The sequence below is a fragment of the Penicillium roqueforti genome, assembly GCF_015533775.1.
Source record: "Penicillium roqueforti strain LCP96 04111 chromosome Unknown scaffold_24, whole genome shotgun sequence".
In the NCBI taxonomy this organism is placed as follows: Eukaryota; Fungi; Ascomycota; class Eurotiomycetes; order Eurotiales; family Aspergillaceae; genus Penicillium; species Penicillium roqueforti.
The window spans coordinates 37417-50461 of record NW_024067588.1 but is presented as its reverse complement, the minus strand read 5'-3'; the positions used below and the strand labels follow the sequence as shown (position 1 = coordinate 50461).

General features: G+C 51.1%; 6 protein-coding genes across 6 annotated transcripts; 2 read left to right on the top strand and 4 right to left on the bottom strand.

Moving 5' to 3' along the window:
- Positions 1-140: 140 nt before the first annotated feature.
- LCP9604111_7527 (hsp12) lies at positions 141-555 on the top strand (the record flags this gene model as incomplete). The annotated part of the gene is made up of 3 exons (XM_039075569.1): positions 141-174; positions 239-461; positions 513-555. The coding sequence occupies 3 exons, from the start codon at positions 141-143 to the stop codon at positions 553-555; spliced, it is 300 nt and encodes a 99-aa protein (XP_038926393.1).
- A 226-nt stretch (positions 556-781) lies between these two features.
- LCP9604111_7526 (uncharacterized protein) lies at positions 782-1642 on the bottom strand (the record flags this gene model as incomplete). Its single annotated transcript, XM_039075568.1, has 1 exon — positions 782-1642. The coding sequence occupies one exon, from the start codon at positions 1640-1642 to the stop codon at positions 782-784; it is 861 nt and encodes a 286-aa protein (XP_038926392.1).
- Positions 1643-1813: 171 nt separating this feature from the next.
- On the top strand, positions 1814-4123 carry cog6 (Golgi transport complex subunit COG6; the record flags this gene model as incomplete). Its single annotated transcript, XM_039075567.1, has 2 exons — positions 1814-2104; positions 2171-4123. The coding sequence occupies 2 exons, from the start codon at positions 1814-1816 to the stop codon at positions 4121-4123; spliced, it is 2244 nt and encodes a 747-aa protein (XP_038926391.1).
- A 322-nt stretch (positions 4124-4445) lies between these two features.
- LCP9604111_7524 (uncharacterized protein) lies at positions 4446-7031 on the bottom strand (the record flags this gene model as incomplete). Its single annotated transcript, XM_039075566.1, has 3 exons — positions 4446-4666; positions 4737-6894; positions 6942-7031. The coding sequence occupies 3 exons, from the start codon at positions 7029-7031 to the stop codon at positions 4446-4448; spliced, it is 2469 nt and encodes an 822-aa protein (XP_038926390.1).
- Positions 7032-7735: 704 nt separating this feature from the next.
- mrsA (putative mitochondrial carrier protein) lies at positions 7736-9233 on the bottom strand (the record flags this gene model as incomplete). Its single annotated transcript, XM_039075565.1, has 8 exons — positions 7736-7784; positions 7845-8289; positions 8339-8395; positions 8458-8550; positions 8609-8741; positions 8814-8849; positions 8905-8974; positions 9196-9233. 8 exons carry the CDS (start codon positions 9231-9233, stop codon positions 7736-7738), a joined length of 921 nt encoding a protein of 306 aa, XP_038926389.1.
- A 1737-nt stretch (positions 9234-10970) lies between these two features.
- On the bottom strand, positions 10971-12701 carry LCP9604111_7522 (uncharacterized protein; the record flags this gene model as incomplete). The annotated part of the gene is made up of 4 exons (XM_039075564.1): positions 10971-10999; positions 11051-11937; positions 12002-12527; positions 12611-12701. The coding sequence occupies 4 exons, from the start codon at positions 12699-12701 to the stop codon at positions 10971-10973; spliced, it is 1533 nt and encodes a 510-aa protein (XP_038926388.1).
- Positions 12702-13045: the final 344 nt, after the last annotated feature.

Genomic DNA, 13045 nt, shown 5'->3' with positions numbered 1-13045 from the left:
GCGGTTACAATGAGGCCAGACAAGTCTATATAAACCCCCCTTTTGCCCTTTCGGCTATTCTTCCTTCGTCAACATCTTATACTTCCAAACTACATAGTTTACTCCTACTTTCAAGCACCAAACTTCAATCAATCTTCATCATGTCCGACACTGGTCGCAAGGATCTTACCACCAGTATGTGCCACTGCTTTATCTTTCAAGATGTTAAGACATCGTTAATGACTACTTCTTCCTCCAGAGGCCAAGAAGGAGCCCATCCCTGACCCCGATCAGGACAAGTCTAAGAAGGATATCATTCCTGATCCCAACCAGGATAAGTCCAAGGAGAGTGTCACTGACACCACCGAGCGCGCTACCCGCGGCTTGAAGACTGATGATAGCAAGGGTATAAACCAGGATGGCTTCGGCAAGATCCAGCGTGTCAGTGACAACCACGGCCGCAGTGGTGCCACTGGGTCAGCGTAAGTTACTCTGTTATTGGAACCAAAGATTTATATCCTAACTACCTCTAGTGGTGATAAGGCTAAGGGTGCTCTCGGCCTCGGCGGCAATTAAGATGGTCTCCCTTAGGTGAGTAGTCATTATCATGATCATTCCATGACTTTGCGGGCAGCCCTGCACCCAAGACTCATCATGAGTTGACATTACCATTTGCAGCTTTTTATTAGCCAGAGGGCCTGCTCTTTGAATACATCTTCAAGTGGGAGAAGCTTCATTCATTATGTAGACCAACGTTGTAGAAGGAAGACCAAAGTACGTAGAAAGCTGGCTTTAGTGCCGCCTATACTACCATTGAATCTCGTTGTCGCCTAAGTTGTTTAAGCTCGCGTTCTAGCTCCTTATACTTTGCCCGTGCCCCTGGGGTATCCTTGGGAAGATCATGGAACGCCCTCACGCGGCCTTGCAGAGCCTTGACCGTCTCCCGCATCCTGATAACATTCTCCTCCTCCGCCAACAGCTCTTCAATAGTTGGCCCCCGGGGTTGGACTTTTTCTAATGATGCAATGCGATCTTGGTATTCCCCAACCTTGATCGCAAGTGTCTTCGTGCCGCGTATCCATTCCGACGTCAAGCTTTGTGTATCGGAAGGCGTCTCATACGCCACATCGGTCTTCAATTCCTCAAGCTCCGTCTGTAGCCGTACCAACTCTCGCTGGAGATACCGATGCAATGTGTCGACCTTTGCAATTTGCTCCTGGGCCTCGAACTCCTCCACCGTGAGCTCCACAATCGACTGCCCCAGATCCCCCGGGGTCGGATTTAAGGTATTGCCCAGAGCTACGGCAGAGTCGGCGAGGTCCTCTAGATCGCATCTTCCTTTATCATCCAAACAACTTTCCACTTCATCAAGGAGTTGATTCTTCACTTGTTCATGGGGATCTTTGCGTTCGAACTCTTCCCGTAGTTTGTATGCCTCGACCGCCTCTTCGCGCGCGCAATGCTGCAGAGAAGCTTCTTCATCTGCAGCATCATTTGCTGCAGCTAGGGTCAGGAGGACACGTAGGGTATCTTCATTGCGCTCGAACTTGGGAACTGGGTTGGGCGCGTATTGTCGATTGAGCCAGGAGTTCACGTACGCCCAATCTTTAGCTTGAATAGCAGCCTGGCGGGCCTTGGCTGGCGAAACGAGTGGGCTATCCATACGTTCAGGTAGCAATGCAATTCCAGAACTGAATAAATTGAGCGAATCAACAGGGGAAATAAGTAGAGTAATGTGTTGACGATAAGATGCGGCGAAGGCGGTCGATGCGCCAAGTCGGAGGTTGTCCTCTACTTCCCCTCGCCGACTCCCCGCTGGTTTGCTCAAACAACAATGACCAGCTACTTCCCACCAAATGGTAGTACCAGTAATGGCGCTAATACGCCGACCGCATCATCTTCATTATCCCCGCCAATGCAGCGCCCGAACGCCCTCACCAATCGGTTGACAACAGTTCTGTCGGCGTCGTATGCGGACTCAGACATTCGAGACTCCCTCGAGACTTTGAGCTTGAGGGGCATTCATAATACTGCAGAAACACGTCGGCAACTACGACTAGATGTGCAAAAAGAAGTTGTCGATTGCAACGCGGAGATTGTCAAGGACTTTGGAAAAGTGGCAGAGGTGAGACTCCTATTGCTCTTTTAGAGATTGGGGTCCAGAAGTCTAATTCCTAAATGGCAATAACAGCAATTGAGACGAATCGGAACGGTGGTCTCAACACTTAACCAGACATGCGACGATATGCGCAAACGAATCAACCTCGCGAAGCAGGATACCACGCCGGTACTCGAGGAGGCCAGCACCCTGATGACACAGAAGAAAGAGACCGAGACCAAGCAACAGCTGTTGGAAGCCTTTTCGAAGCATTTCTTAGTTCCGGAAGAGGATTTACTAGTCTTGACATCGGCCGAGGAGCCCGTTGACGAACGGTTCTTTGACGTGCTAGCTCGTGTCAAGCAAGTGCATCACGATTGCGAAGTCTTGCTCGGCGGTGAGAACCAGCGACTGGGAATGGAGGTGATGGAACTGAGCACCCGGAACCTCAACTCAGCATATCAAAAGCTCTACCGATGGATCCAAAAAGAATTCAGGTCCTTGAATCTAGAGGACCCTCGCATAAGCAGTACGATCCGTCGCGCTCTACGAGTGCTGGCAGAACGCCCGAGTCTATTCCACAGCTGTCTGGATTTCTTTGCGGAGGCGCGGGACTATGTGCTGTCCGATGCTTTCCACTATGCACTGACTGATGCTGTTTCCGGGGCCAATGGGCCTGGCGCCGGTGATCACACTGTCAAACCGATTGAGTTCTCAGCGCATGACCCACTTCGGTACATTGGTGACATGCTTGCGTGGGTGCATTCCACAACTGTCTCAGAGCGAGAGGCTCTCGAGTCGTTGTTTGTTGATGACGGGGACGAACTCGCTCGCGGGATTGAAGTCGGCCTCAGTAGCGAGCCCTGGTCGCGCATCGATGAGGGCCAGGCGGTTGCCTTTGATGGCCAAAAGGCACTTAGTGACTTGGTCAACCGCGATCTTAATGGAGTGTCTCGATCATTGCGGCAGAGAATAGAGCTTGTCATTCAGAGCCATGACGACCCTGTTACTTGCTACAAAGTGGTGAACTTGCTGTCCTTCTACCGCACAACTTTCACCAGACTAGTGGGCGAACAATCGCACTTGGTGGATCTGATTCAGAGCTTAGAAAAGTTCACTCTTGGCCACTTTGAGACTTTGATGCGAGACCAGATCAGCGCCTTAGCGGGCGATCACATTGCCCTGACTCCATCAGACGACCTGTCGCCTCCACAGTTCTTGCTAGAAGCATTGGAAGGCCTGGAAGTACTGATGAAGACATATGAATCGTCCGTCGGACCAGAAGATTTATCTCCAGACGCGAACAACGAGAACCCGTTCACTTCTGTCCTCCGGGCCGCCTTCGATCCATTCCTAACACTAGCCCGGTCCTCATCCGATGAACTCCAAACCACCACAGCGCAGTCCATTTACCGCACAAACATACTCCTTGCAGCCCGCGCAGCTGTGTCACCCTTCCCCTTCGCCAGCTCCACGCACGCCCCTCCCATTTCTGCCGCCTTATCAACCCTACGCAACGATCTTCTCGATACCCAACACCAATTCCTCCTCGAGGCCTCTGGTCTGAAAACGCTCTTAGAGGCCCTAGAGCCTTTCTCAGACACCGCCGAAGACAAGACCGAAAAGCCAGACCAGCAGAAACCCCAGCTAGCCGATTTAGCCAATCTCCCAGCCTTCCAACCAGAGTCCCTGATTACATCGAGCCAACAACTCGACGACTTCCTCCCATCTGCGCTCATGGACGCAACCGATAATCTGAAGCGCGTACAAAGTCTTTCCCTTATCCAGAGCGTCACCGAGGATGCAGTCGAAGCATTCTGTCGTGATTTCGAGTTCGTCGAAGGCATGATTATTGCCGCCGACGAGGCGCGAGGAACAGTGGATGTGGGCATGGGAACCGGGGCTAGTGTCAGCGGCCGGAGTGGTAAATCCGATGGCAAGACAGAAGCCAGTGAGAAGGAGGACGAAGAAGGCGAGGGTGAAAAGTGGAGTTTGAGATCGTTGTTCCCTCGAACAACAGGAGAGATCCGGGTGTTGTTGAGTTGATCTATATATTCCCTGTACAGGTTGTACTTAATTCATATCTAAATGTACAATGAAACCACCTGCTGATGCCCCGAGCTTTGGTTTATAGTGTAAAACTATCAGTCGATGGGTCAGGTCGGTTCCAAAATATATATCTCTGAAATTTAAATTTGACACATTTGGCTGTTTGAATATAGGTTCAAGCTAACAGAAGAAGAAAGAAGAATCGCTATTGAATTTTTATAATTCTATCTAAGATACAAGGACCCCACAGACAAGGAGGTGTAAAATAGAGACAGAGCAGAACCAAAAAAGCTCAAGATGAGGTAAATCCAAATCTACTCTATCCACCTCGCTCGCCAAATTCTTTTGCCCAATCTTCATATTTTCGGAGTCCGTCGTGGGACACACTAGGCCGAATAGAATACAGACTTGCCTCGAAGTCTTCGAATTTGATAGGGCGGATCTGGTCCATAGGTGTGTGTAAGAGGGCCTCACCCAGATTACGTAGGGGGCCCATGGCTGCATCTTTGGCGAGAGCTGTTATATCTGAGCCGGAGAAGCCTGGTAATGTCAATTAGCAAGACGAACTAGAGCATGGGAAAAAAAAAGGATACACGGGAAAGAAACATACCTTCTGTCACCTGTACCAGGACCTGGATATCCGCGTCGCTCAGCTCGTGGTGCTGGTGACTGATAAGCCTGCGTAGCTGCTGCTCGCGGACATGATGTTCGGGCAAGGGGATATACTGACGACGGACGAAGCGGCGACGTGCAGCCTCGTCAATGTCCCAGGGCATATTGGTAGCGGCTAAGACGAGAACACGGCTAGCATCGCCTTCCTTCTTCTCGCGGCTTGTTTGTTCGCGGCCTGCAGCTGCGCGCTGGAGGTCGGACCACTGAACCAGAAATTCGGTCTTAGAGCGACGGGAGGCCTCGTGTTCTGAGCCAGATGATCGGGCTGATAGGAGGGAGTCGATCTCGTCGACGAAGATGATGGATGGAGCAAGGGCTTTGGCGAGCCCGAAGAGGGCGCGCACGAGCTTCTCGCTTTCGCCGTGCCATTTGGATGTTAGACTTGAGGCGGAGATGGAGAAGAAGGTTGACTTGGATTCTGTGGCTACTGCTCGTGCGAGCATGGTTTTTCCGGTGCCCGGGGGCCCGAAAAGGAGCATTCCGCGAGCTGGTTCGCGGAGACCAGAGAAGAGGTCTGGACGGAGGAATGGGTAGACGACTGCTTCTTTGAGCGCCTTTTTGGCTCCTTCTAAGCCTGCTATGTCCTCCCAGTGTACTTCATCCCCGCGTACTACAATGTCGTTCAGGATTTGCTTTGCTGACTGGGGATCCACGCCCCTAGGCAACTTTTCCATGATTTTTAAGATTTCACTGTCGTCTTCCTCATCCTCGTCCTCTGCATCGCTTGCTGTGTTCCGATGCTCTGAAGACTCTTGGTCGCTTGACAGTGGTGTCTGTTCTTGTTTGACTGGTGGGGCTTTTCGCCGTATCGTACTATGGCTATGTCCTTGAGAGATAGCCAGCCGGTCGACACCGTGATGGAGATCATCACCGCTAGGGGATGATGGAGAAGCGCGGGATGTTTCGCTAGCTTTGGGAGGCCTGGGTGCAGATTTTGTCCGCGGCTTATCGTGGGAGGAATGTGCTTCACGGTCGGGCCGAGGCGTCATACTCCGAGAAGGATTCTCCGACTTGCTGGCTTGTATTGGATCGCTTGTCGGTTGACGGGAAGATCGTAACGCCACAGGCTTGGGTTTGATGGATGGTTTAGGTGGTGCAAAGGCAAAGTCAGCCGGGTTTGGCATGGTCATTGAATGCGGAGGATGTTGTGTTTTAGGGCTGCCAGGTTGAGGTCGAGGACCCCGCGGCGGCGGCAGCTGACTAGGCGATTGAGGAGGTAGTCTGGGAGACGATCTCCTTGGAGATGATGAACTAGGAGGCTCGCGCCAATGGGTAGCAGGGATGTGGTCCGCGGATAGATGGTCTCGGGAGAGGCGAATTCTCGGCTGCAGAGGCTCGTCTCCCGAACTAGATTTCGGGTCTAACTCTCGGCGGAAACTAGGATCGTGGGCGGCGCTTTGTCGGGATGAGACTAGAGCCGCATCACTCACAGGCTTCTTACCCGATGTAGAGCGATAGATGCTACCCCATGCTAGGCCTGCAGCTGTGGAAGCAGCAGGCCTCAAGTCCTTCTTCTTTGATGTGACCTTGACTTTCTTACTGTGCTTCTTGCCGTCGCTGCTACGCAGTGTTGTCAACATGGGTTTCCGGTGCTCGGGACTGGAGCCACGCGACTTCGATTTGCCCGAAGAGTTCGAGTTCACGCGCAGTGCAGGCGTGCCAGCTGCCGAGAGGGTCGCTGGACCAGCATCGTCGTAAGCTGGTGGTGGCTCATGGCTTGGTTTCCTCGGCAGCACAGGGCGACCGGGAATGGCGGCTGGTTTGGAAAGGTCGGTGTATCCCACAGCAGGGATTGTTCCATCTCCAATCCAGCCAGGGGTGTTGGAAGTCGATGGCGGCGGCATGATAGCTAACTTGCCCTTCACATGGGGACCATTCTCTTTACTACCATCTGCAGATTCTCTCCTGCTGGCTTGTAGAGCACCCAGTAGATCGACTCGTTCCCGGCATTGCACCTCCAGCGCCCGGATGGAGTCCTGCAGGGCTTTCTCGGTTTCGGATTTCGGGGTATAGTTCGGCGGTACTCGACGGGCATTGTGATGGTAGACAGTCTCGAGGGCGGTTCTCCAGGACCGTAATGCTTCGTCTTCGTTGTTCTGATACAGTGAGCATCGGGGAGCGGCAGTCGGACTAGTGAACTTACCTGGCCCTCAAAGTACACCGCGGTGGAGCACGCGAGATAGCACTCGTCGTACGTCTTCTGCAAGGAATCCGCAGGCCGTGGGCGCATCATTTGGAATATACAGGCCCGCCTGTATCCATTTCACGGACAAGTTGGCGGAGTTGGTGAAAGCGATGATCTCCCGTAGGTGGAGGGGGAGGATTTTTCGCGTGACGTCGTCGATTTCGGAGTTAACTGCATGCGTCCAGTGAGCTACATCGTCGCATTTTTATACAAATCAATTGAGTAAAAGATATCATCTCTAATTCCTAACGTCTATGGGTACATGCAAGATACTAAAAAAACATAAGTTATAGTGATGCCACAAGAGAACCCAGCCCTCTCAGGAAACAAAAATAAAGAACCAGAGTTTTTCCAACGCCGGTCACAGTATAGGACACATCGAATGGAAGAGATTCATTGAAGTATCCAGGAATAAGAAAGAAAAGCACCAGATTTGTTCTCCGAAGTCGAAAGTGGCCGTGTCCCGTTTCCCCCAAAACTATACATTGCCGAAACGCTTTTCATGAAAAGCCCTAAACATGCAAGATCAAACCCCGAGCGATGCTGGCTCGGGATGCGCCACAATGAGGGTTGCTGGGCTCCGCCCAATCTCCCCAATCCATAACATATTGTAAAAGAACAGACCCCATGTCGCCCGAAGAGACCAAAGTAAGATTATATGATGCACACACAAACGTGGTATATCGAACAAGTAGCAAGTCCATGGGATGGGACCCATGGCGAGCCACATGCGAGAGGATCAAGTCGTTCATTTAGTCGAGGTGCTTCTTGAAGTATGCCTTAGCCATCTCATAAGATGTCCTGGAGAAGCAGTCAGTAAAGATCAGATATTAAAGAACCGAGTCTCGGAATGGAACGTACCAGCAAATTGCAGTGCTCGGCATAGTTGATATAATCCGAGGGCCCATACCACGCAGGAAGCCAGACCAACCAAACCGGCGCTTGATGATGGCAGCGGCGTTGAACAGACCCTTTGCAGACCGCACCTCGGCGCTCTCGGCGAGGCCACGGGTCTGAAGGAGCGTCTTTACGACATCAAGGGGAGTGGTAAGACCAGCCGCGAAGGCACCGGCCAGACCACCTGCAATGCAGTGGGTGAATGGGTCGTACTCATTCTTGGGGTTCATGACCTTCGAGATCGACTCGTAGGCAACGAATTGAGTGGCCGTGAAGGGCACGGTCATGCAAAGTGTGGTGGGGTAGGAGACGTAGAAGGCCTGGAGACCTTCGGTGCGGTAGAGGGTCTTGGCGCATTGCGCCAGGCTCTTGTGAACTGAGCCGTGAACCTGCATACGTTGCTTCATAACTGGAGAGGAGTTAGCTGGGCATGGTTTATTGCCACATGGGTCACTTACCATCAAATGGGTTCATCAGCGCATCGCTGGCAATGGTAGCGGCCGAACCACTCATAGCTGCACGATATCATGTCAGTTGTTGCACAAGTATATCAATTCAACAGTTCCGAAAATCTTACCGGCAGCCAAGGGATGATGTCCATCGTCGACATTGCCACCAGCCATTTCCTTCACAATCTCATATGTACCGAAGTAGACAGCGTGTGCGGGACCTATCATCGCGAATCAGAAATTGAATCTTTAACCCGGGACTTCGCGCGATATACACACCTGCGCCGACAATCACACTCGAGACTCCCTTCCATAGTGTCCGCCAGCCCTCAACTCGATAGATTGTAGAGACCGCGTTGGTCAATCCCGTGTAGAGACCGCCAGCGGAAGGTGTCAGGATTTGCATGCGAGTCTAGCGATGTTTGCAAGTCAGCGCTCAGTCCTTTTCCAAGTCTTAACACCTTCAACCAAAAATTAAGCTTACCTTGAGCAAGTCAACAGGGTACATGACCGAGTGTTCCTTTAATCCGATCAGCCAAAATCCTCAAACACCGTTGACAGCCATGTGAACATACTGCTATCCCGGCGAAAGCACCAGCGAGCATATTCCGGCTGAGGCCATAGTTGGGAGGAAGGGCTTCATAGCTAGAACAGAGTGTATCGCATTAGCTTAGGCCACACAATTGAATTCCAGAGCGACAACAGGGCAAACAAAAAAGCAGGATGCTCAACAGGGACAATCGAGCAATAGCCAGAGCAGATCATATCACTCGAAAATAAGATGATTTTGTCCCTGTGTTCGTTCATTCCCGCGATCCCGATGCCCGATTGCCTGGGGAAAAAAAACCGATCTAAGAGCGACATACTCGAATTCCTGCCCGGGGATTTGATCGGAAGCCGCCATGGAGCTTCCGCTAGCTCAAGGCGCAGCTGTAGCAGATGAAGAGTTCGTACAGAGAGGAAGGGAGGGTAGTTGACTGCGGCGGAGGGCGGAGGAATGGAAAAGTGAAGATGAGATAAACAGGGATTAGGTTAGAGATCCCGAGGAAGGAACAGCACAATGCCAACACGAGACGACAAGAACAAAAAGCCAACCAAATGGGAGAATAAATGAACAAAGAAATGTAAGAAGAACTTTTTTTTTTTCCTTTCAACGGAATAGCTGGAAATAATTGGAAATTTAGGTGTTTTGGACACAAAAACCAGGAAACGGCGCTAGGAAAATTATCCACCCAGCTTGATTATTAGAATTATTAGGTATTCTATACTCTAAAAACCCTTATTATTGCTGTTCTGTTGACTGCTAGAGCCTATTTGCTACCTATTCTCATTCTATATTACTTATTCTCCTTACTTCAATCCCTTAGAGGGAATCCGTAGCCCTAGAGAATGTATGCATGGCTTATTCAGAATCGGCGGCCAGACTCCGGGGGCCTCCAGCTGCTCCATGCGTCCATGCCTCGGGACTAACTCGACCACAAGAAAAGGCCGAACTACATAACTCGTATTCCGTACAGCTCCGGGCAAGAATAAAGGCCTATGTTGTATAGCGTCAAACCCCGTACAAGTAAGTACCGATAAATGGAAGAGTAAAAAATCTCCGAAACTTCCGATGACGGAGTTTAGGGGGCAGATCCTGGTGCCAGCACCTTAAATTTTTATGTAAAGTACCATACCAGTACCTTCGCAGTGTAGCGCCAACGGTACAGGTACGCCGCAGGTACCTGATTTAATCAATCAGATAAGATGGCTACTAAACAAACCCGTCTTCGCCCTTGACCACATTTCGCCTAACTCATGTTGGGTGGAGCTTTGGCTTCTTCCTGGTCTTCGAGAAGGATTTTCTTTCGATTGGAACCCCCGATAACCCACCCCCTTTATACATACATACCCGGGTGTGCTTGGTTGATATTATATGTCATATTGCATTATTAACTTTGGCTCTCGTTTCAACGAACTTGGCAGACAAAGGGAAAGCAGAACACGCGACCTGTGACTGGGGCATGCCGAGGCCCGGTGGACCTACAAGCCGCGAACTAAACTCATCTGGTCTGCTATATTGGCTTGGTTCCTGCTGACGGCCCCCTGTTTCTCACGGGAAAACCTTGCACTTCAAGTCATGGGATAGGTCGGACGCGGTGTATATTAGTCTGGGCTGTCTTAGAGACTGATAGAGTCACTTTATATTGTGTAGGAGCGTATGTGGGCAGTCACTACGCTTAGTAAGGTCAAAGGGAAGGTGCGTTGAATGGGGGAATTTCACCCTGCTATAATACCTGAGAATAATCATTTCTGTAAAAGACCGCTGCGCCTGAACTCAAAACAATGAGGAAAGAGAAGCTGAAATCTGATGAAAAACACTCCCAAAAAAAGCCCCCATCAAATGAGGATACATGCAGGCTATTCAAGCCAATTCGAGGAAGCGGGACAAAAAAAATGCCTATGATAGCCTTGGAGATGGATAGATCTGGCCGTTGCTGTTGCGAAACAGTGCAAGGGCGATGATTTCAACGGTTTAATGGTCAAGGATGATGGAGAAAGGAAAAGGTATGCTGGAACTTGTAAAAAAATAGATGTCGTTCACGTCGTCAAGATCTCGTCCGGAGTCTCCGGCGAGAGAAAGCTGAAGATGGTTTGTCAATTACCAATCAATGTTAAATGTCCACTCTCCTAGCAACAGGTGTTAGCAATGTACTCAGATGATATCTAAGATTCCTTTACCATTCTTCAAGTTTTCAGCAGTGACACTCAATAGAATCACCCGGCGGTTGTTGCAGTAAGTAGTCTTATCCAGGATATCGACCTTGAGTCCTGCCAACTCGGCAACTGGTTTCTCGAACATCTCACTGAGACTCTCAACGGCCATTTCCAAATCCTTCTGGTTATCCTCAAATATCTCGGTCAGATTGTTGCGCGCAAGGTAAAATGCAAAGGCGTAGGTCCACTTCAAGGTCTGGCGACACTGCTGCAGGGCCTGCGACGCGGTGTCCAGGAACTGCACCTCAATCCAGGACAGACCAGACTGTGACTGAAGGCTAGTCATTTTCTTCTCGGTCTTCAGGTACAAGTCCTTGTCGAGCTTGGCAGACTGTTCATGGTTCGCATAGCGATTATAGTAATGCAGATAGCGCTCCAGGGAGGAACGTGATTTGGCTTGAGCACTGCGAGCATCCGCGCCTGACTTTTCTTCGTAGCGGTTGCAGTTATACCAGCTCGTGCCATGCTCGGACCACAGACCCATACACATCCAGCAGAACTCGTACTTGCACTTGCGGCACGTCATGTGGTTACAGCCACCGTTCTTCTCGATCGTCGAGTTACATTTGGTACACTCCTTGGTGTTTGCCGAGATCCAGTTGGCCGTCTCGGAGTCATCTTCACATTTCTGTAGCCACATCTTGACCAGGGTGCATGGAGCGGGCTGGTGGTCGCTGAGGGAACAGCCGAAGCAGAACTCATTCTTACAGAAACATCGCACTGTGGGAACTATGCGACGGAGATCACGTTGCTTTACCCCACAGTCAATGGCGTATTGGCAGTTTGGCGCGGGACACCATTTTAGGTTCTCATTGTCGTCAACGTATGTTCGAGTTAGAAGTTCACGGTATCTGTAGTGAGAGATGTGTTAGCGAACTCTTGCTTCCGTCTAGAATTGCCTGCATAAACACGCACCTTCCTTGAAGCTCTTTTGTCACGAGCAGATCCAGCGACTTAGAGTCCACGATGCGATTACAGCGGTCGCCTGGACACTGGATTCGACTAGCCTCTCCTTCTTCCTTGATTTTCTGCGCCAGGTAGTGCCGATAGCAGCCGACACAATATCGGTGACCACAACGCATGGCATACGTCTCGAGGTCATCACCGTCCTCGCAGCAGATATCACACATGAAGCCCGGGATGCACTCGGTCTTCGCGGTCCCCTCAAAGTTCGATCCAAGACCAGCCTCCTCCAGCGTCTGCTCCGGATGCTCCATATAAGACTCGATCAACTTTTCTTTGTTCCACCGGCCGAACCGTAACAAAATCGCCGCCGACTCAGGCGGCAGTCCGAGAATGGCGCAAACCTCGTTGACCTGGCCAAGCTGTTCGTGATCGATATCTGCAGGAGCAAGAACCTTGAACTCGACTTCGTATGGCTTCTTTTTATGTTTAATGAGGTCTTTATCGTCCGAGAATCCGGCGTCGAGATCATCGAAGTCTGCTCCCCAAGGCATATCTGTTAGTCACTATACTCGAGACACAGTCGCACAAAACATAAACAACGCAAGATCAGGCATGTACCTTCACCCAAGCTCTCATCGTCAGAGCCCTGGGTACCCAAGAAATCATCCTGGCTGGAGACGTCGCTCATGAAATCATCGTCAGAGTCCATGCTGGCGGTAGTGGGTGTCGCAGGGGGCTTGTTCTTTAGGTCGGAATTTCCGAGACGTTCTTTTTCTGTGGTTTCTGTTGTGGTCGCTGTTGACTCGCTTTGGTGGGAGAACCTGTCGGATGTATTGAGTTTCCGGAAGCCGTGGGCGGCTTTTGGCAGTGCCTCGTCCGCAATCGCCTCAGCCGCCTTTCTCTTTCGTGTAGTGGGAGGCGTGGTGAAGGTAGCGGCAAAAGTGCCGACAGGGGGGGGGGGGGGGGGGGGTGTGTGGGGGGGGGGGGGGGGGCCGCCACCCGTGTGACACAGTGGCGCAGGCGGGGGTAGGGGGTATGTGGTACGATTATAAA